Source organism: Ambystoma mexicanum, chromosome 11, assembly GCF_040938575.1.
Source record: "Ambystoma mexicanum isolate Mex_15411 chromosome 11, UKY_AmexF1_1, whole genome shotgun sequence".
Lineage (NCBI taxonomy): Eukaryota > Metazoa > Chordata > Amphibia > Caudata > Ambystomatidae > Ambystoma > Ambystoma mexicanum.
In genome coordinates, this window is record NC_090934.1 from 1,356,622,225 (window position 1) to 1,356,650,132 (window position 27,908).

Below are 27,908 nucleotides of genomic sequence, written 5' to 3' on the forward strand. Positions count from 1 at the left end.
TAATTTGTTGCATGGTATCCGCCCAGCTTTTGGAATAATTATAAAATGGCAATCTTTGTGATTATGCAAGGACAGAGGATCATCTTACCTATATATATATATATGATAAACTGAATGTATATGCTGCAGTGCTTTAGAAAATAATTAAATCTCAGACTTCATAATGGCCGCTTGCTTAAGTATGCCACATTTAATTCTAGTGTGCATTTAGGCATTCGCTTGCCTTTTGATCAATATTTTACTTTTTCCCTCTTGCTTCTCTTGTAGAAAACACTAGTGGAAGTCACGCTGAAGAATTGTGATATTAAAGATGAGATTACAAGTCTGAAACATTCGTATGAGGAATCGATGGAAAAGCTGAAAGAGAGGCAGAAGCAGCTGGAAGCCGCTCAGGTTGAAAATACGACATTGAAGCTTAAGGTATGCGGACCTCCTCCTTGCTCTTGATGGCAAACTGATGTGATGAATCCTGCTTAATCCTCACAAACACCCTACCTAACGTCTCCTCCCAGGTGCCCAGGGGAAGGCAGCTGCTACCTGATCCTAATCCTGGGGGTAGTATTAGCCAGGAGGATAGCCCAGGGGCAACGCATTTGTCTTGGAAGCAAGACAACGCATAGCAACACAGGTTTGAATGCTGGGCTTGCGCTTAGAAACTGGTCCCTGGTATTAAGCATGTTATAAAAGAACAATTTTATAATCACCTGAGAGGGGAAGGCCCCCAAGGGAATAGGAGGACTCTGATGGGAGGGGACACAGTATTTGTCTTCCTCAGAGGGAAAGATTTCTGTGATATGAGAGTATGTAATCGCTTGTTGTCAGAGTGAGGTTTCCCTTCCCAAAGCTATCTATCTTGTTGGTTGTGGCAACTGTCATAATCAACATAGGAAACAGACCATCAATACTGTGGTTTCTTTAGGAATCTGATTCTCCCTTAAATCTGAATCAATCATTTATCAAGAGTAAGACTTCGAAAGTCTTACTCTTAGTCTGTAAAATAACTTAAAGTTATTCACATTTCTATTGGTAAACTCTTGTAATCAACAGGAGAATTATAGGTCTGGATATAAGAACATTAATATCTTAAAAATGTCTGCCCAACGTACTCGAAGCAAAAGTGTTGAACAGGAAGGAAAAGGAGAAGGGGTATTGATCCCCCGCATTCCACTCATTCCGACAGACATGCCGTTCAGTTTCAAGTGCATACAGTTCCTGAATGGCTGGCATTCGGTATCCCGATCAACAAGGCACAAGGCCAGTCAATCAAGTGCACTGCTACCAACTTGGAAACTCAATGTTTCTCCCATGGCCAGTTACATGTTATGCTTTCTAGAGTGGTTGCCCTAAATCGTTCGTATATCTTTGCTCCACCTGGCAAAACAAAAAATGTTCTTTATGAACGAGCCTTGCAATGAACATGTTCTTTGGTAATATCAAACGGTTGGTCCATAGTTGTTGGCACCGTCTGCATCATGTCACCCATCATGCTGCTCAGGAACCTACATATTGTTTTTGTGTACAGTTATACATTTCAGAATGAGTTTTTTATGAAGAATGAAAAATTGTTGTGTAGTCTTTCTAAGAAAACATTTTAAAAATATTAATATTAAATGATTGAAAAATATAGCGATTTTCCACATTTCTTATTGAGCCTTTCCGATAAGCTTAAAGCTACCGTAAGAGATTTCAAACAAATAGTACCTATATGGAAATTATGTCCTGGGCAACGCCGGGGTATATCTGCTAGTTAATGATGAGATTGAAGTGAGTAAAGTTGAACACCATGTTCAGAACAAAAACAGTAATCTGAACATTGCGGACTTCAAGTTCGACAATGCTCAAAGTTACTGGGTCGAGGAAGAGGGACTCAGGGGCACTAGACTACAAAGTTCCAATGTCCCGCTCCTGAGCTGAACCTGAGTATTTAAGACCCTCTCAGGTGCAGGCCATCAGAAGTAGGAGGTAGTGGTTGCAGAGACTCCACATTGCAGTGGCAGCAGAAGGGAAACAGATGCTGGAGCCGCTGCTATTTTCAGAGTGTATGGCATTCACAGGAGGGTCTCTAACTTTGATGGCCGTGTATGCAGATGTTGCATGGTGGGTAAGCATTTTGGTGAAAAGCTTTCCCCCTGCAGAGTCTCTCCCAAACGGAAATTGTGCTCCTGTGGAAGGCGAGCACCAAAGTGCCTCAAGAGCAACGAACGTGTCTTTTCCAACTGTTGCATGCTGTGGGAAACAAACCAATGCAGTTTGCTGAGCAGGTGCAGAAGGTACTGTGGCAGTGGAGCGAGGGGATACGTATGCAGCAACCAGTGAGTTCACTAGTGTTCTGTAACCCTGCTACTCTAGTAATCACCTGCTGGCCACTAATAATTATGTTGAATACCAAACTGATATAAAGAAGTTGAAGTGGTATGATAAGAACTTTGTGAACAGACAAAGGAAAGGTTGTTATTGTTAGGATAAAGGCCAACATAATTGCCAAAGCCAAGAGAGCAACACAGTGAATAACCATCATTGCCAAGGTCAAGAGAGGGCAATGCTGAAGCAAGCTAATTATTGCCCTATTGCAAGAGTGAGGAAGAGGCAATAGTTCAAAAAGATCTCAACATGCATCATCTAAGCCAAAGAAGAGCAAATGTTAGGCGTTGTCAGCATTTGTTTGATGCAAAAAAGAGTGGCAGGAGAGAAGCTCTCCTGAAAGAAAGTATTCAGAAGGAGAGGAGTAATCGGGCAATCACAAAAGTGGAACAAACAACACCAAAGTGCATCATGTCTTCCCAGAAGAAGTAGTAAATTCTGATGAAGAAAGTCTGACTTTCCCAAATGGTTTGAACTAAACTTTACCACAGATTTACTTGTAGGTAGTGCTGGGAGCTTTTTTCTTTGTCATGACAGGTGAGCATACCAGGATAGGGACTTTTTAGTGGTAGTCTTGGCCGGTTAGTGAACGAGGAAGAAGTAATTGAAGTACTGTGTTGTGGTTAAAGGCTGGGAAGTGGCGGCAAGACCACAAGTATTTTTTGTGAACTGTTGTGGAATCATCCCGACAAAACATTGCTGTTGATAACAGAAGAATTGTGAAAGCATTTTGTTTCTTAAGAAGTTGTACTGAAATCTTTGCTATAGGTGGAGAACTAAAGACGTGTTTAGTTGAATTGTTGGTCAAAGGCCAAGTGAAAGACTTTTGGAGCAAGAAGAACTTTTTCTAATTGGAAGTTGGTTACGAAACCAAGCTTTTCTATTTTTAACTGTTGATTGAACATTCTTGCTTTGAATCTGGGGGCTCAGGATCCAACCTAGGTTACATGGATATGGTTATTAGTTTTATGGTGAACCTAACTGCTATTTCTGTAACATTTGAATGGCCATATATTCCCTCTTTAAGGTAGGGATAATGAGGCATGTTTCAAACCCTTTTGAGTTAATACAATGAAAAAACGAAGTTGTTAGCCTCACATTTCTGACCCCTCACACAAGACCTTGGTCTTTCGGGTGCAACTAGTATGCTGCCACAGTTGGTAATATGGTTTGGAGCTAGACGGTTATGAGTAAAGGGCTGCTTTGACATGGGAGGAGCTTGCACTGTACCTTTATTGCAATCAGTGGCAGGGACGACTTAGCCATTCATCCTTCCAAGCGCAATAGATCAAATACCATTAAATGTGGGGTAAGAATATCACCCGTTAATACAGTGCTTGGAGGCTTTGAGAATCTGGCACCAAGTGCTATTGAAGAACACACACTTATTTGTATTATCGTTAATCTATTTGCTCTACTTTGAGACAGCCACATGCTCACTGTGATATCTGCACCTCTACCACCTCTCTGCATGGCCAAACCACACTGCTTTTCTGAGAACACAGAAAAGCTGTGGCAATACCACAGATGGACATCTGAAAACTTCTAATGGGATCTCTTGACATCAGTTGGGGGTTTCCTGCAATGTAATCCTGATTAAAACCAGGATTCAATATTTTTCCAGTAGGTGAACATTCATTTTGAGCAAATGTAGCAAGAAATGGAAGAATACTAGATTATTATTCTGAGACAAATGGCAAATCGCCCCCGAAAGTGACCTGCGGCTGCATCGTTCCTAGTAGTAAATATGTTCCTAGACCCTAGAAACCCTTACTTTTGAGAAAAGCACAATTATTTCTATGTAGGAAATAATGAGGAAACCAAATGATATGACGTCCGCACTTCTCTAAAAAGCATCTTCTGCAGAATGTCAGTGTGATCATCAGTGCATGTTTTAAGAATGTCACAACCATGTGTAATAATACAGTTCACAGATTGCTCAAAGCAAAGAATGGGGAGCAGACGCATATCCTAAGAAAGCAACTCGTATTGCTTCTCCGCCCTCCCCCGCCCCCCTTTCTCGCCTTCCCTCCTGTCACGCCCTTGCACTAGTAGAAATGCCTCAGGCCTAGTATGCTAGTTATTTTTGTTAGATTATTCGGAAACGTCAAGGCCTAAGAATGACCACTGTATTCCCTTGTTCCGTTCCCGCATTTTAGCACTTTGAAGCACTTCACCTGTGCATAAGCACTTTACAAATAAACAATTATAATTGATTCAGAACTGATGTATGCATTCAATGAGTTATCCAACCAAGGTGGTAAAACGTGCACTGTTCCCTCTGCCCTTGCTCGATGAGTGTTTCTCAGTTTGCAGTGTTTAGAGCAGTCTGCTGTAGTGCTCTTGCAGCCCTCCATATGGAGCCAAACGTTGCATCTCACATTCTTATTTGAGGCAGCACTAGATTACCCATAGCCCTCCCCCACCCCCTTCCATACTCGTTCAGGTCCCCTCTAAGCCAATCCGCTCTCTTCCAGCTTGGTTTAATAGCGGGAGACCTAGGTGGCAGTGCAAAGTATCTCACTGGTTGAAGGGCTTGTAGTTAGACAATTTCCACCTATGGGTCTTACTCTGCAGCCCAATGTTAAAATGACGCAGGTTCTCTTCCTTTTACGCCATGTTCGCTTGGTAGTCTTAATAATTCCCCATTGCTCACTATCAAAGTTCTGCGCATCCTAACTGACACAGCCACAGTAGAATATATATTCATAGAATTATGCTTTACAGAGAACAATTCTTTTGTAGCCTCATATTAATAATCCTCATTTGCACATTGTGCTTCTGTTAATGCTATATTGGGGATGTTCACAAACGGTTTCCTATTGTAAGATGCACCTGGCTGTTCAGATGAACCTAAAGATACCTCAAGGTGCTGTGCGCTCACCCTCGGGTAAAAAGACCTTCCATTTAAATTACTTCATTACGTAAATCCTAACATCAACATTAAAAATGAACAATATGGTGATTCAATATTTATTCTTTGCAATAAAACAGTCCAACACAACAAAGAAAATAGAGCCACATGCGTTTGGTGAAACAAGGTCAATGCATTTCGGACCCTAGTCCATCTTCATGGCCAAATCTAAAATCCTCAATCGCCAAAGGAACATTCAAAATGGAAACCTGCCAGCTAGTTGGGACTAGGCAGATCTCCAATGATATGAGCCCAAACAGGACATTCAAACATGCTTTGGCGTGCTGCCAACACGTGACTGGCAACGCGACCAAGCAGTTGGTGGTGGTCCGCTTTAGTGCAAATGGATACAGGTTTGGCCCAGAAGACTGAGGATCCCAAATGCATTGGCCTTGTTATGTCAGGCGTGGGGGATCTGTTTTCTTCGTTGAGTTGCACTGTTATATTGCAAAGAATAAATATTGAATCACCAGATTGTTTCTACTTAATTTTGTTGGTTTGATTTACATAATGAAGTGCTTATACATTAACCAGAATAATGTTTCGAATCCTAGGGAGAGATTATCGATCATGTGGTGCTCACTTAATGCTCGTGGTTCAAAAAGGCGAAGCTGCCTGACCATGTATTGCTCTTTGTGTTCTTCATCAGGTGGAATCGTCACAAGAAGCCAATGCTGAGGTGATGAGGGAGATGACCAGAAAACTGCACCGGCAGTATGAGGAGAAGCTTCAAGAGGAAGAGCGCAAGCACCTGGCTGAGAAGGAAGCGCTTGGGGTATGTGAAGCCCATCTAAAAGACTTGGCTGGCCCGGTATTGCACGCGCACAAGCACCTTCCAACATGGCTGCTTTCTTACTGCAATTATACTTCGCCTTTTTTTTTTGTCTAATCCTCCAATTCTTTTCCTAGGAGACTGAGAATGCTCTGCAAATGTATCTTGATATACTGAATTAGGGTTGATAATTCAAGAACCAAAAAGTAGCAAATGCCCAGCATTAGACGTGCCCACCCCACCCCCTCCCCCTCTAACATTTATACAATTCCCTGCAGCGGTGTCTGATGCTTGAACCTCTCCCTCAGTACTGATTGTTCCTCTCAAGGGCTCGAACTACGCCTCGTTTGTCATTTGGTTACTGGAATAGGTGCGTTGATGGGAGGTTTCTGCCCCTACTCTTAATTCACGGGAAACGATTTCTTTATTTTGGAACTTTGACTTCATACTCCTTTTAATTGTAGACCAAGTGCACGTGTACATCCAGTGAGTGCGTGGGGTGTAGACCAGTTCATAGTTGCTGATCAATGGACTGTGTTTTTACAGTGTTGGTCACACAGCAATCCTTTGTGCATTTGCCTAATCTCTATGGGGCGGATTGTAATTGTTTATTTGTAAAGCGCTTATACACAAGTGAAGTGCTTCAAAGCACTTCAAGGTGAGATGGGAACAAGGGAATACCGTCGTCATTCTTAGCCTTGAAGATTCCGAATGATCTTAACAAAAATATTTGGCATACTAGGCCGGGGCATTTCAGCTAGTGCCTGACAGGAGGAATGAGAGGGAGAGGGATGGAGGGGGCGGGGGAGTAGGAGATGCCTAACGGCTTGTTTGTGTAAGTGCATGACAAGGAGGGGGGGCGGTGACCTAGAGAACAATAAACTACCGTACTAGGCCTGGCACTATTACGCCTGTGCGAGTATTTCAATTGCAACCAAGCAAGCGAGGGGGAGACCGAGGGAGAACAGGACTGACCGACTTGCTACGCCCAGTACGTTCAAGGTCGTGCAAGTGCTTGGTGATAGTTTCCTAAACATCTAGCTTGGTGATCAGGCCTATAATAAAGCTGAACAGGTTGAGTGCATGCTGCTTCAGTTTGTGTTCCACTTCCATCTGCAGCTTAATGGTTCAGAGTCCATCAGCAAAAGGGAATGGTTCAATGGGTTGTGTCCCTTCCGTGAATACTTTAATGCAAAGTCCCACAGCCCGAGTTAACTGTGCATTCCTCCTCCGGTGTTCATAAATTGAGCATATATTGAGTTGGCTAAGCTGTTAATAACAAATGTTCTGCACAGGTCTTGGAATGACAGAACAGCAGCAGAAAACAATGAATGGAAAACAAGTTGAGCATTAATATGTCAAGAGCGGGTGGATCGAGCTTCCCAGTCATTGCAGCAAGACTGTGGATCTCACTGCCTCCAACAATGAGAGCGGAACAGTCATACTGGGTCTTCCACAAACTATTAAACTTGGCTCTTCAAGTAGTGACTCTTTCTCTTTAGCCAAGTAACCTTGCCCTTCGCTTTAGCACTGTCTTGTAATGTGCTCACAATGTCTGATTTGTATTCAAGCTGCTCCTTGATACCTACAGGTTTAGTGCGCAGTACACATGTAAAATTAAATATATTTTTATGCAGAACAGGGTTCTTGATGCCTGTTGGAATGAAAGCTGTGGCATACAGTCTGAGAGTTTCATAAAGAGTCAGCCACTAGGAGTGGCACTGGGGCCAGTGCAGCCTAGTAGTACCATGGTATGAAGCAGGCTCTGAATGTCCTCTGGGAAACGGTGTATGCTGCTCTGGCTAAAGCATGGACGTAATTTACGGGTTAGCATGGGTCACCAGGGGTCATAACTGCGGCCCCTGACGTCTCCCTTGCTACCCCTGTGGTCTCCCTTGCTACCCCTAAAAAAAAAAAAAAAAATATTTTCGATTGAGGCTCATAGGCTGCGGCCAGCAGCATGTGGCTCTTTGTTTTTGGAGAGGCTGGTTTTCTGATGGCTATAGCCGGTAAGATAGCTCAGTGGGTTGAGTGCTGGCTGCTGCAATGTGTGTGTGATCTGCAGGTTGCAGGTTCAACTCCCAGCAAGGTCAACTCAGTCTTTCATCCTGCTGAGGTTGATAAATGAGTACCAACACAGGTTGGGCGATATTGTAGGTGGATTTGTTCTATATGAAGCGCTTAAGCGCTATATAATAACACATCATCATCGTTTGGCCTTGAACGTCTGCTTGCATTCACAATGATTTAGTAATATGGGGCTATATGCACTGATATTGACGATGCATTTGGTGATCCATTCTTGCATGAAATGTATATCACTTTACACTGATATCTTAACCATATTGTTCGTAGTGTACTTGGAAACAAAGCTATTTGATGCCAATTCCTGTTTTGTCGAGGGGCGAAAGGTAGTGTTCAATTGCTTCCCGTGATGTCACTTCGGGTCAAATGACATCACTTCCTGTGATATCAGAGGTCAAGGGTCATGTGATGTCTCTGCCACTACCCCTTGAATTTTGGTGAAATGACGTCCCTGGGCTAAAGGTGGTTTTCCTGCACACCAGAGTAAACTTGCACAGTAAGCCAAAAGGCAGTTTGCTTCACCACTTGGTTCTTAATGCGCATATCACCGGAATACTCCAGTGAGCTGGCGACACGAGTGAAGAAGGCGGTGGGCCAATATGGGAGCCAGAATGAGAGGGGTGACCAGCAAGATGGTCATCAGCATGGCCTCAAAGCCTCTGCATAGCAGGAAGGTGGCAGACGGCAGCAAATTGGGAGCAGCCCAGTGACTGGGAGCCACAGGGAGGACGGTGACATTGAAACTATAAACTTCACCAATACTTGGACCAGTCTTGTTCGAGTATGCCAGTAACCTGGACACTAATCTTGAATAGTGACTTCCTCAAAAACTGTTTTTTTTTCAAATTCAATTTTGAGGGACTGAAACTTTTCCTGAGGAAGATTATATTTTTTGGTGGGGGATGACTTTTACATTGTAAAAGCCTCATACTGTTGATGTCCATGTAGCATTTTAGCTGGTGTTTCGGAATTAGCAATGGCAGCCTGGGAGGTGAGACAGCTGGAATACAATTAGCAGTTTCAGAAGCATTGCTCATTGTCTTTCGTGGGCACTCTTCTTTTATTACTTTCATCCAAGGGTGTTTTACCGTTTAGTACGTCTAGTATTAGTCGATTGATGGATTGAAGGAACCACCGAAGAAACAATGAAATCTTTAGCGTTGCAAGATCTCCCACATAGTGCTGCCTCATTGGGTGCAGTAATTTAAATCCCATTTTGATTCAGTGAAAATAATTAATTAGTTAAGTAGCATTTTAAACGGGCTGGGTGCAAATGTGGTTACACATTATATCGTTATGCTTCTGGATATTCTCTTCCCCTTTTCTCGCTCTCTCTCCTTTTTTTCTTTTTTCTTTCTTTTTTCTTTTTCTTTTTTTCTTTTTCGTTTTCCGAGCCAATTCAGTCCTTCCTCACTTCAAGGTGGACTGAACATCATTAAATTGGGTCACATTCCATACCATTAGTTTCAGCGGCTAGAAGAGTGAGAAAACCGTCAAGGTGCTCTTCTAAACGCCCATCTGTGTCTCGTCCATCTATTCCTACCCCCGCCATCCCATCCACCCTGTCGCCGCACCCCATTCCCCTCTGCTCTACATGCATAGACACTAGAGTAAATGAAAATGTGTCCCCCTTAATCTGCTCCCAAGAACCACCACACTTGTATCCCCCCGCCCCGCTGTACCCATTTTCTTGCAGTCTCCCAAATGCCATGGAGGTCATATAAATGAAATGGAACAAAAAAAAACTCATTAAGCACAGACTTTTTACCCGCTGAACCAGTTTCAAGGCACTGATGTCGCAACATTTACGACCCAATAGCATTGTATTGAAGAGGGAAAATCTGAGTATGCCTTCCGTCCCGAAAGACACCCCAACTGGAAGAAGCACCAACGACAACATGGCTGTTGATCATACGAGCTCACAGCAATTCCCACTGCTCCCACGATGGACAACTACCATGAAAGATACCCTGTCAGCGGACCTTACAACCCTGCAGCAATACAAACTCTACCCAGAGTGGATGAGGACACATGACAGAGCTGGAAACGGCTATATGGACAGAATCGACTAAAAGCACCAAGAAGCCATGCCTCAAGTCGTTAGAGACATCATGATGACACAGCCACATTAGACAGGAAGCACATGTGCAATCCGCACATTCGGGACACTCCCACATCAAACCTACACGAAGAACACGTGCATACAGCTCTGTGTTAGAGGACAATGACATGTCCTTTAAACACTTGTGTATAGGCTCGTTATAAATGCTGGATCATATCATATAATCATACATACAGTCTGCATGTTTATTATTTTGCCACCTAGGCTTGCTACAGCTACGCAGAAACGCAAGAAGAGCTTGTGTACATGCCTGCAGATGCTTACATGCAACTAACCCTATGGCGTGACAGGAGCACTCAAGGGATCTGGGCCCTGGTAGCCATGATGCATTAACCTATGGACACTATGGATAACGCGTATTAGAAGCCAGACTAGACCTTAGGAAATCCAGCAGGCCATGATCGTCTCAGAGAAATCTCGAGCCTCACAAGATGCTGTGCAAGCAGAACAGCCATGACACGAACGATGGCACTGCCAAGGCCACAATGTTACATATGAAATTCCACACGCAGAGCCAAGGTGAAACCGGCTGCAGCTAGGAATATTCCCTGCAAAATACAACTCAAAGCAATTGAGCTCGCAAGAGTGGTCTCCAAACACGTGACCCGTCTGAGCTGATACTGGGACATGACTCGGAGGCTGGGAAGGAGCAACCGTCCCACGACCAGACAGTGGGTTGCAACAAACTCCCAACTCTCCAGATACTCTTGTGCAATGGGAATGGAACACTGTCATGGCATTAGTCTCCTACACACTATTGTAAATGCTGACACATAGTTGCACCTTGCTGACACGTAGCATACATGCATTACAAACATGTGTCTCGTGGGCTGGGAACAGACTTTGTCCCAGGCTTGGGGGCTTGCTGCCTGGCCAATCAGAACCCTTGGGCTTAGGGGCAGATAGCGGGAGTCACTGACCAATCCGAGTCTGCCCACTGTAACAAATTTCATGTAGCTGTTTCTAGGGATGATCTGAGGGTACCACCCGACAGCCTCACCCACTCACATCACTTCTCTATAGGGTCCAATACAGGGACTACCATTCGGCGACTTATCCTGAGTGGCAATAGGTTTTGGGAAAGCACCCAAATAATGACTCCAATTGTGACGTCATAATGTACGAAACCTGGCATGCGAGCCTGGCTGCAGTGAAATGTGCCTGGACTTCCCTCCATGCATATGACCCCTGGGTTTTGTTGTCTGTAATAAAACCGCACTGACATTTTGCTACTTGTGTGGACCTCTACTTCTTTGGGACAAAGGAAGGAGTTATGGCCTTCCAGGAGCTGGGTGTCTGCGGGCTCCTAGCACGGCTCTGCCTGCCTGGGGGGTGGAGGGGGTCCCTCTAACAGTATGCAGCCCAGACTGCCTGTGTCCTTTTAGACATGAGGGTTTAAAATGTTATGTCAACCCCACAAACATCATCCGATACATCGATGTAATGATGAACTTAGTACAAATAATAGTGACTCGTAAATAAATGGCCACACGTGTAATGAATTTCAATATCGAACATCACAGCGGTTTCATGCGATCGCTATACTGAATATAGACAAAGAAGATTGAACGCACCATCATTTACAACTGAGACTACTGCCCTCCAACATGTGGCTTTCAAACCTGAAAGCAGACACACCTATTCTGGTGGTATTGGTAGTGTTCATTTATATAGTACCTATGCACAGGCAAGTGTTTCATAGCGCTCAAGGAGGGTGGGAACAGGGGGGGGGGGAAAACAAGTCGCTCAGAGCCCTTGAAATTCTGAGCGATAATTGTCTGCACAGGCAGAGGAAGTGCATGAAATACTTTTAACAGTTTGGGGGAAGCAAATAGGCCTGAAGGCGATTCTGCAGTTTTACCAGTGCAATTAAGGGGTGAAGATAAGGGAGAACAGACTGACAATCTAAAGGCATGGGGCGTAAGGATCGTGCAAGTGCACATGGTAACAGGGGGGTGCAAGTGCACCCGGTCGGTGGAGACTGAGATAAGTGCAGAGAGAGCCACTCTCTAGAGTTAATTCTCAAGTGCAATGAGTGTGGGTGGGGGTGTAGGGCCCTGAGGCAAGTACGAAAGAGGACTGGCGGGGGTGCCAGGAACCTGTGAGACTGAGGTACACGAGGCAGCCAGTCAACAAGCTGTAAGGAAGAGGAGGGAGAGAGCAGGGAGCTAGGTTAGCAGGGCAGAGGGAGAGGAGGACGAGGAAGGTCTTGAGGAGTTTCTGGAACTGGAGAAGATCAGGCTCAAGACGGAGGGCGACCGGGAGGCTATTCCAGAGGGAGGCACCTGCTGAGGATAGGGATCTCCCTCCAAATCTCTGCTTGTGAGGGACAGTATTTAGGTAGGCATTGTTGCAGGTAGGTAAGTTCCAGGCCCCAGAAAGCCTTGTGGATAATGCAGAGGGTCTTGAACTTCATCCTTGCAGCCAGTGAAGGGATTTCCGCACTGCTGAGATGTGGTACTTGGGCTTGAGGCCAACGATAAGTCTTGCGGTTTTGTTCTGGATGAGTTGCAGAGGGTGCAGGGCAGAAGGGAGGTTGAGGAAGAGGCTGTTGCAATAGTCCAGCCTATAAAGAACCAGAGCTCTGGAGACAGTGAGCCGCTGGGCGAAAGTGGGAAAAGGTAGAGTACCTCTGAGGAGGTGTAGCAGTCCGAAATGTGAGAGGTAAAAAAGAGAGTGGAGTAAAAAATGGTTTCTTGCCATGCAGGTGGGTGTGGGCGCAGGGCCAAGGGAGAGTGGCCAGAGTGAAAAGTGGGAAAGCGAGAGCAGGGGTGCCAATGCGAACAAACCGTCTTACTGCCATTTTTTTTTATTGGCATATATATGTGGTTATACGTAATTGACAACCTTTACCCAATATTACATCCACATTATTGTACAGTATAGCATAAGAATAGAGAATAAAAGGCAGAGATAAAAGAAAGCAAAACATCCAAAAAAGTTAAAATATCTGACTCATTATCTATCCAGTTTGTGGTCCGGACAATATGGCTGGCACATCTATGCTAATGGTGGTAATTGTCTCAAAGATTAAAAGAATTTTCCACCAATCATCCAATGTTCTTAATCCATATTTGTTCATCACCTACGTCATTAAGTTCGCTATGTGAGCGTCGATGGCCGGACAGGTCATTACAAGGTGCTTGAGGGTTTCGAATGAACCAGATTCTTGACATAGTCTACATGTTACAGAGACTCCTTCATTTCTCCTCGCTCTTAATACATCCCTAGTGGGAAATATGTTTAATCGGAAACGTAGGAACTGTTCCCTAAAAACCAGTTGGGAAAGATTTGTAAATACTCAAGCAAGGTGTTTAAACTCTGTGCTTCTTCTAATAATTTTCCCTGCAGTTTGTATCTTGTCCTCATCTTGTGTAGCAATCCAATCCTGGATGTACAATTTTCGTTTAATCTTATCTGGATTAAGGAGGAGAGTGTGTTCCGATTCACTCAGGCTTGCTCGTATCTCTTTGCAGATAAACTCCCATTCCATCAGAGTAATCTCCGTCTTTTCATGTAGTCTTTTCTTTAAAGATTGCAAAGCTGCCCTTTGGTTCTTCTATTCATTTTCCAAGTAACTATCACTTTTAAAGAAGTGAGGCCTAATTCCATCCGGATTGCCTGTATTGGGGTAGATTTTGGTAGCCCAAGTACTTTCTTCCAGAATATCCCCTCGATTTTTGGCCAGTCTTCAGTTTTGAAGGTAAAGGACGTTTCGGCCCTGTAGGTCAGGATAGGAGTCACTTTCAAGTGATAGAAAGAGATCACTGGGATCATAGAAAATCCGCTGTATCTTTTTAGAAGTATTCTTCCTTGCCCAGCCAAATTCCTTGCTTTTCTTCTTAAGGATTCCAGTCTTGGTGCGCCAGTACTGCTGGTGTTCAGACACAATCCTGAATAGGAAAGAGAATTCACAACTGGAATTTTTTTTTTTAGCTATGGAGGGTGCCATTCCATCATTTTCGTCCGTCTCTCGGACCTTCCGATGACCCAATGGGAGTATCATTCATTTTTTAGGATTAATAAGCAGACCATTTAACTCTAATGTTGGAGTGCTTCGAGTTGTAACCCCACTGGGGTCTGATCCACCAGGACCACGTCATCAGCGTATAAAAGTCTCCCGCTGGTGGTGTTCGATAGTCTTGGCGGAAAAACATTGTGTCTTTAAATGCTTGATCAATATTGTAAATGAAAAGATTGAAAAGCTCGTGTCAAAGGACACCCTTGCTTTAGGCCTTTATTTGTACGCAGAGGTTTGGTTAAAGGGCCTGCAGTATTTAGTCTAACTTTAAGGTCAGTCTCTGAGTAAATATCTGTTACTTGCAGTCAGGAAGAAGTAGTTTGTAGCACACCAGGACTGAATAGCGGACAGTTGGATATGAGCGAGGAGGAGGAGGTGGAAGCTGAGGGTAACCTGAAAGACAGTTGTCTCATCCGCGTAACCAGTGGTCGAAGCACATGAAAAGAAGTAGTGGAACTATGTTCCGTACTGGCCTGCACCGCTCCCCACAGACCCCATTGCCGCGCCCCCTCCCATGCACAATAAAAACCCCAAGAAACATGTGCCTGCTCTTTAAGGAAAAGTCCTGTGCAGTTCACTGAAAGGCCAAGTTTCAAATTCTTCCTGCACTTTTATTTTAAAACGAAACCGTTCCGGAACGGTTTCTTTTTAAAATAAGTATAGGAACGGTAAAACGTAATTAAAATAAGTATAGGAGCACCGCTCCTGACTGCTCCCGCCCCCTTTGACCACTGCGCATAACACTGGAAGTTGGTGGTGAAAGTGTAAATTACACGTGTCAGGGCAGCCATATAGACATTGAAGAGCCAGGGGTATAGGTTAGATACCTGGGGAAAGCCACAGGTTGAGGGAGCTAGAGAGAAAGGCTCAGAGTTCCACCTGGGATGGGCAGTCGGAGAGAAAGGAGGTTAACCACGCCAAAGCCTGACCTGTGATTCCCATGGTGTGTCAGACATGCGATCAGAATGTTGGAGTTAATCCGAGGGAGTGTTAGTGTCAAGATTTGAGACCAAGTCTTCATGGGTGTTCAGAAGAGCAGTTTCCATCCTCTGGATGCTCTAAAGCCAGACTGATGCTTATGAAAGCAACCACTAGATTCAGTGTGGAGGGTAAACTGAGAGAAAGCCAACTTCTGCAGGAGTTGGCCCAGGAAAGGAGTGATGGGGATAGGACGGTAGTTTGCCAGAATGGAGGGGTCGGCAGAGGGTGCACAAGGGAGTGCTTAAGGGCAGTTGGGAAAACTCCAGTGGAAAAGGAGAGATTGCAGGGATCTCTCCTTTGAGGATAAAGCCTACCAGTCCAGCATAGGCCAGATAAAGAAGGCTGGTAGCCAATGGCAGGGCAGATGCAGGGCTCCAGGAGGCCTGTTGATGTTAGGCAAAGGCGGCGGCCATCTTTTCACATGCCACGAGGGAGGTAGAGAAAAAGGCCCACTAATGTGGCTGTGACTGCGGGCTTTGTGCTCAGAGGCCAATGGGCAGGGAGGGCAGGATGTGTGGCAAGAGGAAAAGAATTGAAAAAAATTAAAAATGAATGTTCCCTTTTTTTTTTGTTTTTTTTAAAGTTGGAGGAATCTGCTTTTCTTTTATCCTCTTCTTAACATGCAGTCATCCTACCTCAAGTCCGGAGGGGATGCACAGGCATCGGGTGCGAAAGCATCGGGTATTTTTGCGTTAATTTTAAGTCCCTACCATGACTCAGAAGCCACTCACTGTTATTGACCCTATTTGACAAGACGATGGCCTAATCCTCAATAGTACCAAAACAAAAGTGCGACTTGCTATTGCCAATAAACTTGAAAACTAGGTATGTTTAGCCAGAATGATTCATCGTCTCCCTGTGTTAGTAACAATGCCTTAATTCTATGGAAGTGATCCAGTGCTTTGAAAAATGCTCTGGGTGGCCGGCTTCTGCCGGTTAGAGGCACATCGTGCTCGGGCATTGTCCAGTCTATATAGGGATGGTGTTTGGTGAGCTGGAAAAGTTACCTCTTCGAGTGCAAAGAAAATCAAGTGTTTAAAATTCTTCTTGCAATGCATCACAGTGCTCAGAATATATTTCTTTTGCTTGAACTGGGATTCCCAGGGAAAGGATAGCCCAGCAAAAATAAACCCCCATATAATATTGGGAGCACAGCAACCTTTAATGCATATAGAAATGCTGCGATGGACTTGATCCATTCACCAGGGACGGAAGGCTTGCCATGACTGAGGCATTTTCATAAGTTGAAATCTAAAATACATGTAGTTTGAAGTTTGTTTTATTTGTAAAGCGCAACCGGGCGCATATTCTTAGGAAGTTGCAGTACATACAATATAAATATTTACAGTACTGAGTATATATACACAGTTACAGAATATTACAAATGGGTGCCAGATTTTGAGTGAGATGCTTCAGGTATTCTGCGAGAATAACCAGGCTTTGGTTTTATTCTTGAAGGTTAGGAAAGAAGGCTCAGTTCTAATGGGTGTGGGCAAGGAATTCCAGAGCTTTGAGGCTAGGACAGGGAAGCTTACCCCACCAGCTTTTTGGAGTTGAAGTCTAGGCAGGATGAGGCTGTGAATTTGTGGTGTTCTAGTTGGGCGTGTGGAAGTGTGGAGTGAGACGAGAGGCAAGGTATGGTGAGCCATTGTTGTCCAGACATTTGAGTCAAGGATAGTGTTTTCAGGGCGATTCTGTGTTTTACTGGGAGCCAGTGTAGATCTGATCTGACATTTGAAATGTGGGACCGCCTAGGGATGTTAAGGGCTGCCCTGATGGCATTATTCTGGACTGTTTGCAGTTTGTTGAGGTTAGTCCTCAAGTAGAGGGCACTGCAGTAGTTGATTTTGGACATGAGTGTTCTTGCCAAGGGAATGCAATTTTGCGAGTTTAGAAAGGGTCTGCAGGCGGCGATAAGTTTGCACATATAGGCCGAGGCCGACCTAACTGCATTGGTTTGTCTGTTCAGAGAGAGAGCAGAGTCTAGATAGACGCCTATAGTTTTGGTGTCAGCAGAGACCTTGATGTCATTGCCATCAATATTGAAAGACTTGAAAGCTTGGTCTAATTTATTGAGGTGTTGAGTCGATCCTAGTAAGAGAAGCTCCGTCTTGTCATCGTTAAGACATTCTTTGTGTTGTGCCATCCAGGCCTGGATGACCAAATAGACATTGTTCAGGGATTTGGTATCAGGTAAGTGATCACCAGTGATAGGAATGAGTATCTGGGTGTCATCCGCATAATTAGTGTAGGAGACACCCAGATAATCAAGCACATCAAAGAGGTGTTTAGAGAACACGTTGTAGAGAGTGGGCGATACACAGGACCCTTAAGGGACGCCGCAGTGAATCGGGGAGAGGTCAGCAGAGGCTGAAAGCGAAAAGACCCGCATGGATCTGTTACTTAGGAAAAGTGGATCCATGCGTTGGCAGTGTCAGAAAAATGGGCCGCAGATTTAAGATGTTGGCAGAGTATTTGGTGGTTGACCAAATCAAATGCCGCGGAGAGGTCAAGGAGAAGGATTAGTGCTAACTTCCCATTATCCTTTAGTATCTCCATTTGGGTTTTCAGGTCGATCAAGGCTGTTTCGGGCCCATGTTTGGGGCAGAAACCGGATTGTCTTAATCCAAGAAGGTTGTTGGATTCAAGATAATCTTGGATCTGCAAGTATGCTGCACGATGAAGAATCTTGAGCAGGAACGAGACCATAGTGATGGGTCTAAAATTAATCGGTATGTTAGTGTCAAGGAAAGGTTTTTCAAGAAGTGGGATCACCCAGGCGTCCTTGAGGTTGTCGGGGACTATGCCAGTTTTAAAGGATGAGTTTATGAAGGCTGTGATGAAGGGGGCTAATTTGTGAGATGCTTCCTTGATGATGGGAGCAGGGCAAGGGTCACCTTGGCAATTGGAGGATTTGAGGTTGTTTAAAATCCCTTCTACTTCCGGAATGGTCCGAGGGGAGAAGGCCAACGGTTTGCAGTTTGGGTTGGCTTGACAGGTGTTAGCCGTAGAAAGAGTCAGAAGTTGATCATATTGTTAGGAGTTTTGTTTGTCCCTAATTTTAGATTGGAGGGTTGCAATTTTGCCCAGAAGAGCTGTCTGTATATTGGAGCACCGATTACTATCTTTGGTGCAGGAGTCGGGAGGTGCTGCAGGAGTCTCAAGATCCTTGAGAATTTTGAATAGTTCCTTGGTATTGGAATGAGCTGATAAAATACGGTTATTGTAGGACTCTTTTTTTTGGCTTGGAATATGGCTTCTTTGTAGTTGAGGGTAGCTAAGAATAGGCTATCTTTATGAGCATCAGATGGGTGACTTTTCCAGCGTGATTCCGCGCTGCGTTTCGTTTTGCGTAACACTCCAAGTTGTGGTGTGAACCATGAATTGAGGTGCGCCCGCTGTTTTGTTTTCCGTAGTTTGAGCGGGGCGATGGAGTTTATGGCTGAGAGCATTGTCTGGTTGTAGGTGTCGGCTAGTGAGGTGGGGTCTGAGCAAAGGTCAGTGGCGTTATTGAGGGGGGGAGGGGAGTATAAGAGGGCGTAGCTTTTCTGAAGTTATTTTCTTTGTTTCTGGTAGGGATGGCTGGGGTGATGGAAAGAGTAGGCAAGTGAGCTGCTTCAATAGTGAACGTGATGATGTGGTGATCTGACCATGCGCATGGAACATTCGAGAGTAGGCTAATGTTACAGTTGGTGTTGCTTAGCCAATCTAGGGACCTCCCTTTGATGTGGGTAGGTTCTTGTATATGATGGGAGAAGCCTAGATCCATTAAGGTGTTAGCGAGGTCAGTGGCCGTAGGGTCATTGGTGTCTTGGTGACCAAGATTAAGGTCTCCCAGGATGATTGTTTGAGAGTTAGTTTTCACTTTATCAAGTACTAAGGAGGTAATGTCGTCCACAAACGATGTGGGGGGACCACGTGGTCTGTATATTAGATGTAAGGTGGCTGTTTGGTTGGCAGATGGAGGAAATTTGACTGAGAGTAGCTCAGCCAATTCCAGATTAGTGCTAGGTACGGTTCTAAGTCCTAGTGAGTTTTTATGGATGAATGCAATCCCGCATCCTCCTGGAGGTGCAGTCGCATCTGGATATGGAGTACTCGGGTGGGATGGCCAATGATAGTGCTGGGCCCAAGGCAGGGTGCAGCCAAGTCTCGGAGATGGCAATGAAGTGAAGCTCCTGAGTCTTGATAAGATCGGCAATGGTGTCCAGTCAATTGGTCGAAAAAAAACTGGTCGACTGCAATTTGGTCGACGCAATTTGGTCGAAAACCAAATGGTCGAATTTTTTTTTTTATTTATATATTTATTTTTCGGGTTTTCGTTTAGTAAAAAAAGGGGTTTTTAGAGAAAAAAAGGGGGTTGGGGGGGACCCCCCAAAAAAATAAAAAAAAGGGTTAAAATAAAAAATAAAAAAAATTCGACCATTTGGTTTTCAATCAAATTGGTTCGACCATTTGTCTGGTCGACCAATTTTTTTCGACCAAATGTCTGGCAACCATCGGCAATGTCCAGCGCATGTGCTGCTAGTGACCTTGCGTTGACCAGAGCGGCCTTGATCTGTGTGGCTTTGCTTGGTGATGGCGGGGTCATTTGGGGACACAGGTGAGTAAGTGAGGTAAGAGATTGGAGGGACGGACTGGGCGACGGACATTTTAAATGGTGCAAGGGATGTCCTGTTGTGCCGAGGAATCTAGTTCCTAGCCTTTTGTTTCTTAGGTGAGTGGGACATGGTTTGTTAGGTGTGGGTTTTTTAGTGAAGTGGTCAAGCCATAGGGCGGGAGCATTGAGGTAGATGTTAGGTGGCCAAGGGTCTGTAGGTAGGGGCCATAATTCCAGCCCGCAGAAAGCTAAGTGCAGCAGGACTGGCTAATGCTAGAAGTAACACAAAGGAGGATGCCCACAGTAGGAGGGGTGGTCTCAATAGCGGGAGCAGTAGCCTTAGGGAGGGAGATAGCATGATAACCATGTTAAAATGGGGATCGGGCTTATAGCAAGAGTAAGTGTCCTGAGGGACTAGGTTTTGAGAGAGTTCAGCAGTGGCAAGCGGTTATACAGCTGATCAGCTTGAGTGAGTGGGCACGGCGGTAGGTAGCAATCGGAAGGCCTAAGGTGCAAGTAAGCTAGATAAAACCGGCACAGTGCAGGCTGTTAATAGGCTGGTACATTGCAGACACACGAGCTAAATTAAGCTGGTACAGTACATGGTACACATAGACTAGATAGGCTAATACAGAGCAAGCAGTGCCGGCGCATATAGGCTAGATCGAACTAGTGCAGTATAGAGGCCAAAATAGTTTATTAGCTGCAGCGCACGTATAGGTTAAATTGAGCTGGTACAGTACAGGCACACATAGACTAAATAGGCTAATGCAGTGCAGGCACACATGAGCTAGATTGAGCTAGTATTGTGCACGGTATACAAAGAATACAAAGGCTGATACAGTACACATATAGGCTAGATAGAGCTGGTGCAGTACAGAGGCTAAAATGGATTTAGTTGCAGCGCGTGCACAGGTTAAATTGAGCTGGTACAGTACAGGCACACATAGTCTGAATAGAGTCGATCCATTGCAGGGCACATGTGGGCTAAGAGAGTGTAGTGTAGTTTGCTGCAGAGTGCACATAAGATGAGTAGTGTGGATACAGTGCAGGCTTGCAGGGGAGATGGGAACTCTGGCTCAGCAGTACCACCGGTCTTCCTAGGAGGTCATGGCCGGACAGATAATGGGAGATCAAGCATGAGGTAGAGTGTGTTAGAAAGTTTGCACACATAAAGACTTTGGCACGATCTGTGGAGAGGGTTAGCTACCCATGTGCTGATGTGTAATGTTGCAACAGGCAGGGTATATAAAAGGGAGTGGGTGAGGCGTTATAGAGTAATTATAGCGTGGATGAGGCACAAGCAGGCTGAGGCAGGTTTCGATAGAAGGTTCTTTTCCGCTTGTAAAGATTATATGAGAAAGTTGCATGGGTGAAATGGAGTACTCGTGTTGCTCGAGAAGGGGTTCCAGGGCAGAGGCTGGCCGACGACTCGTACGGCAGCGGACAGACACAGACAGACCCTGGCCTTAAATAGCAGGCCTTAGGGTAGGCAGGCCGGCTATCGCCTACCGGTCGACTTCCGGCGAATAAAGCTCTGTGGCGGCCAATCAGAAGGCACGGGCCAGTTGCTAGGCAGCAGGACGCCAAGATGGGATGTTAGAGGTACGTTGGGCAGAGATAGCCTTTTTAGCTCGTTCCGAGGTGATCGGCTGAAGCCGAAGGATTCAAAGTTAAACGAAAGGCATCTGGGGGAATGCACAAACTGGGCACACTCACAAGTGGTCAAGGCATTACCACAAAGATAGCACTCGAAGTTGAAGTCCGACGATCATCCGTCACGGGCGGTAACAGGCGCATCGGAGTTGTGTGCAGCTGGAGAGGGAGGTGGGGGACGGGCTCCTGCCCTCTGACATGGTGGTCCAGAGTGCCCACACAAGGGGCCTCCGACGTTCGGCATACACTCGCTCCCTTCACAGGCTGTTGTATTACTATAGGCCCAGCGCTTCGCTTCTTCCCTGCTCAACTGTTCGGCTAAGCTACCGAGCTGCATCTGAGACTTGACACTAAAAATTAAGTTGGCCTTTCTTGTGATTCTGTAGAACCACACTGGTGAATAGTCGGGTAAAATGTTTTGCATACAGATAAAAACGTTTTTTGGACCTGAAGACAACATTGAGATTGTTACCAGAGAGAGGCGAGTGTGCACAACCTAATTGTAAACTATTTGTGGTTCTGTTATAATAACTTAATAATCTTGAATGGGGTGCAAACCCACTGGTGAGATGCCCCAGTGAAATGGCACTGCAAATACAATCTTGAACGAGACCTTGGCCGTGAAGCCAGCAGTGTGGCTGCACTCCCAGGTACCACTATCGTGGTGTGATTTCTCAATATTATTTTCAATAAACAATATGCCAGCTATGGTTTTTATAAACAATTCCTTTAGCTAGTATTTAAATAGATTCCAATGTTTGCAGATGCATCAGATGTATGGCCTATGCATTTCAGACTATCTTGTCCTTCTTCAGGGCCAGTAAATGCTATTACTTTCATTGATGATCCATACCAATATCTAGTCTACATACCACGTGTTTCCAAATCAACAGAATTCAGAGCATGTTCCATTTGATTAAATAAATCATATCGAAGTACAAAGGTACAATATTATCCACAGTAAGATGTGTTTCAGTGAATGTTATCCCATATCTCAAGTGTGGAGTTCAGTCATATATCAATCAAGTGGTAACTGTCATGTAGATCATCAAAAATAGTGTCGCACAAATGAGAGCATCATATCGATCCGAAAATCATATCATAAAATGAAACCTAATCATGTGTGCATCGTACAGATAATAAGGTGGTAGCATTTATACATATGTGATCAAAGTAGCAAAGCATCATGGCATTGAATTGTGGGACAAAGAAGAGAAAGGGGAAACTCGCAAGTACATTATCAGTGTATTTGCAATGTTGCTTAACTAGTCCGCATGTTATGTGACTACCCAGATGTCAATAGTGTGGAAGGAATACCTGGGGAAAGTAGATAGGGAAGGATAAATCAATATGGTGAGCGAGCTCCTTCATGAGCTCAAAAGGGTCGTGTGCGGGAGTAAAGCTCTTACCAGTTCTATGTGAAGTGATGCCTTGCATGAAGGAATCTTGCATTCGTGTTGGCAATAAGTCTGAAACTCGCACTGTAACAATAGAGATCTACGTTGGGGTTTATAGTAATCTGAGCATGGCAACACTGGTCAGATCTCATATTAGCAGTGCTTGCCTAGTTCAATCTAAAGGAGTTGCAAAGTCGAACGCTGTGTGAACGTGCTATCGACTGGCTTGCATTATGTGTATCGGTCGTTGCCATGGGAACCAGAGGTGATGTGCATACTGGGGACGGCCACCTTGGAGCGGCGATCTTGGATCGGTGTACCTTCCTACACTGCTAATTATATTATGCCAATTATTGAATAAAAATCAAAGGGCTCAGAAGGTGCATTGTGATGGTACAAAGACAATGAGAGAAAAAACCTCAATAGTAAGCCGTGTGTTAAGTTATGTAGTTGCATTAAGCTAAGTAGTATCACTATGTTGCTAGTCAGGTGTCAGTGTGGACATTGGGATCACAAGCCATATGGACATGCTATGTATATGTAATGAACAATAGCGCATTAACCATGGCATGTAAGATTGCGTGAATTGGTCATGTAAATGATATGAATGTGACATCAGTATCGTAGAGGGGGTGGATATCTTAGGTAAACGTAAATAAAAACCGATAAGTACATATTGCCTAATATGAGTATATGAATGTCAAAAGTCAATCAGGATCAAGCAATATTACGCTGCTGTACATCAGTGTTCCTTTGTAGGGGTCCTTTGTTGTTAGTGCTACACTCATAGACGAGTTGTAGAGTAAGTTTGACTTGTGCCTAGTTTGGAATAAAATCTGTCATGGCCATGGCCCCAGTCTCCAGACCCTGCACCATCAGGGCACGAGATCGAGGGGCAACACTACCTTTATTGTCCCTTGGGGACAATACAACTTGAAGAGCCCAACTGGACTCAGTCCTGGTGCCTTTTGGCGCCAGTCTCATAGAATGTGCACCAGCACATTTTATTTGCTGCAGGTACTTGGTTTCTCCTGCAGGGGCCCCATGTGCTTTGGGTCGGGCGTGGCCGCTGCAGAGACTGAATGCACGTGTTGGCATCCTTTTAGGAGTGCCAGGGTGGGGCCGATGAGTCATGACTATGGGCGTGTCCAGAGCAGGCTATATAAGCCAGCTCTGCCTCACAGCACGCGCTTCGCGTTATTCTGCTATTGCAGCGTAACGCTCACCGCCGCTTAAGCACATCTTACCTGTTTCGAGCTACCAGCCAGAGCGCACTTTACCGGTCTTCAGCTACCAGCCAGAGCTCACCTTAGCTGTCTTCAGCTACCGGCCAGAGCTCACCTTACCTGTCTTCAGCTACCGGCCAGAGTGCATTTTACCTGCCTTCAGTTACAAGCCGCAGCACTTAACTTGCCATCTGCTTCCTTCGGCACGCGTCCTTGTGGAGTCAGGCATCCATCTTCCATATCCAGACCTCCGGGTAGTGGCGCTCCAACGCGACGTCATGACAGACCGTGCCTGCAAACGAAAAGGACAAAGACAAGGTGAGAAACCTATAAGACAATACGTTTAAGGTCGCGCTTAGCCCAATCCTCATGCTTTTCCTAAAACCAACACCCACCATCTGTTGGAACATCGTGAACTCCATTCTCTTCCCATTTGGCCTCGCCTCTTGCACCGCAACTACCGCTGGGCCGCATATCACCTATTGGGAGAAAGCGGAGGAAAGACATTATTACAAGGGTACGGACAATAATCAATCAAAACTACAATATTTTAAAAGCCAAAAGACATTTACCTTTAGGAGTGGATCAGCCACAGCCGGTCTGGGCTGCCACGCACATGGATCAGTGAAGGAACTCTGTCCATGCAACGCGCCCCTGCTGTGAGAAGCAGGATGGAGAGCTTGCTGTCATCCATCAACAGGTGAGACTATATGGGCCAGCGTATGCTCACCACATTCTGGGAAGAAGGGTTAGAGAGAGCGCAGTCATACAGCAACCTTCTCACAATCTCTCATATCCTTGCAGGGGCAGTGCCAACAACCAGCGCAGTCGACTGCACATGAGCAGGGGAGGAAGCCTGACAAGGGGAATTCACTTCCAGGGAGGGCTGTGACCATGCCCATCGTCCCTGCAGAGACCACTGATGAAGAAACAAGTCTCTCTATCCAAAAACCTTCCTGTTGGGCTCTCTGCTTTTTATTGTCCTTGGTGTAACCTCTGGGATGTATCACTTCCAGTACTAAGAAACATAACTGTGCAACCGAATGTCCGTTATCTTTGAAATGTCTTCCTACAGCTGATGCCTGGTTGTTTGTGATACATGATTTGTGCTCGTTAATTCTCACTCTTATTTTACATGACGTTTCGCCTACGTAGTATTTTCCACACAGACATTTGATTGCGTGATGACATTTTCAGAAAGGCACGTTGCGTGGTGTTTGAGTTTGATTTTTTTCTCCTGTTCTGTGATGGGATACCGTTGGTCCTTTTATGACGTTGTTGCAGTTGCTGCAACTCATGCATGGACATGTGCACGGATGCTTGCCAGGTGCCTTGCATGTTGGTTTACCTTGTGTATCTACCAGCATGTTGCAGAGATTGCTGCTCTTTTGATATGCAAAGACCGGTCGATTAGGAAAGATCTTTTGTTCTGTTGTCGCTGGTGAGAATCTTCCATCGGTTCAGGATACTTTCTTTGATTTGTCTGCTTTGGATTGAATATTTGCTCACAAAAACTAGGTCTGGACTGGTTCTTTCGGATTTATTCTGCAATAGTTGATGGCGCTCTTGTGTATTGGTTTTCACTCAGGCTGCCAACGGGTCCGTCTATGGATAGCCTCTTGCTTGTAGTTTGTCATGTAGTTTTTGGAGTTGTGCCTCGCATTCTTCAGGGTCACTTATGCTCTGCCTGATTCTTAGCATCTGCCCGTAAGGTATGTTTAAGATGCTGGGAGGTTGAAAACTCATTCGATGAAGTAAATTATTCTGATCTGTTTGCTTAATATTTAGGGTAGTTGTGATTTTAGGTCCTTTGATTGTTTGCACGTCAAGATAATGTACATTTGGGTTTCCTATTTCAATAGTAAATTGGATGTGTGTGTCGACATTGTTCAAATAGATTGAAAATTCTTCAAGCTCTTTTGTTCCTATCCACACTCCAAAAATGTCTTCTATGTAACAAACCCATTTCTTCAAATGTTTTTTCCATTGCTGGTTCTCAATGATATATATGGTCTCAAAGTCATACATAAAGCTGTTTGCATAGGCTGGTGCCATGTGGCTCCCATTGCTGTTCCTGACATTTGCATGTAGTACGTGCAATTATACTCAAAGCACAAATTCATGGGGATGAAGTTAAGCAATATCATTAGGAATTCCTTGCTTGCTTCTATTGGTCCCGCTTGTACAGTAGTTTCTCAACTGCTTCCTCACCCATATTATGGGGAATGTTAGTGTACAGGCTCGCAATGTCTACAGTAAATAGTATGTCAATTTGGTCAAGGATTTGAAGAAAATGTATCTTTGACATACATTGAGGTTTTCAAACCAAACTAGATACGAGTCAAACTAGATACTGTACAGCTCCTCTGAGTGTAGCACTAACAACAAAGGACTCCTGCACAGGAATGTACAGCAACTTAATATTGTATGATCCGGATTGACTTTTGACATTCAGATACTCCTATAGGCAATATGTACTTATCAGTTTTTTATTTACGTTTACCTGAGATATCCACCCCCTCTACTGATGTCACATATTCAGATCGTTTACATGACCAATTCAAGCAGTCTTACGCAGCATGGTTCATGCGCATATTGTTTACATATACATAGGGGACCCATATGGCTTGCGATCCCACTGTCCACATTGACATGTGACTAGCAACATAGTGATACTACTTAGCTTAATACGACTACTTAACTTTTAACACATGCCTTACTATTGAGGTTTTTTCTCTCATTGTCTTTGTACTATCACAATGCACCTTCTGAGCCCTTTGATTTATATTCAATAATTGGTGTAATTAATTCCAAGATGGCTGCTCCAATATGGCAGTCCCCAGTATGCCACATCACCTCTGGTTCCCATGGCAACGACCGATGCACATAATGCAAGCCAGTCGAGCGCGCATTCACGCAGCGTTCGACTTTGCAACTCCTTTCGTTTGAACTAAGCAAGCACTGCTAATGAGATCTGACCAGTGTTGCCATGCTCAGATTACTATAAACCCCGACATAGATCTCTATTGTTACAGTGCGAGTTTCAGACTTATTGCCAACACGAATGCAAGATTCCTTCATGCAAGGCATCACTTCACATAGAACTGGTAAGAGCTTTACCCCCACACACAACCCATTTGAGCTCATGAAGGAGTTCGCCCACCATATTGATTAATCATTCCCTATCTTCTTTCCCCAGGTATTCCATCCACACTATTGACATCTGGGTAGTCGCATAACATGCAGACTAGTTAAGCAATATTGCAAATCCACTGTGATAATGTACTTATGAGTTTACTTTCTCTTGTTTTGTCCTACAATTCAATGCCATGATGCTTTGCTACTTTATCATGTTTGTATAAATGCTACCAACTTATTATCTCTGTACGATGCACACATGATGATGTTTGATTTTATGATCTGATTTTCATATTGATATGACGACGCTCTCATTTGTGAGACTATTTTTGGTGTTCTACATGATGGTTAATACTAGATTGATATGTGACTAAACTCCACACTTTGGATATGGGATAACATTCACTGATACACATCTTACTGTGGATAATATTGTACCTTTGTACTTTGATATGATTTATTGAATCTAATGGCACATGCTCTGAATATTGTTGATATGGAAACACGTGGTATATAGACTAGATATTGGTATAGAAGTAATAGCAATTACTGCCCTGAAGGACAGGATAGTCTGAAATGCATAGGCCATACATCTGATGCATCTGCAAACCTTGGAATCTATTTAAACACTAGCT

General features: G+C 44.5%; 1 protein-coding gene across 3 annotated transcripts in view; it reads left to right on the forward strand.

The window, feature by feature from the left end:
* The window catches only part of MYZAP (myocardial zonula adherens protein), a 372,512-nt gene that overhangs the window by 217,264 nt on the left and 127,340 nt on the right, over positions 1–27,908 (forward strand). For all 3 annotated transcript variants that reach the window (XM_069624910.1, XM_069624909.1, XM_069624911.1), the window contains exons 7-8: positions 268–420; positions 5,925–6,050. In XM_069624910.1, coding sequence (XP_069481011.1) covers positions 268–420; positions 5,925–6,050 — 279 coding nt within the window. The remainder of the gene's footprint in view (positions 1–267; positions 421–5,924; positions 6,051–27,908) is intronic.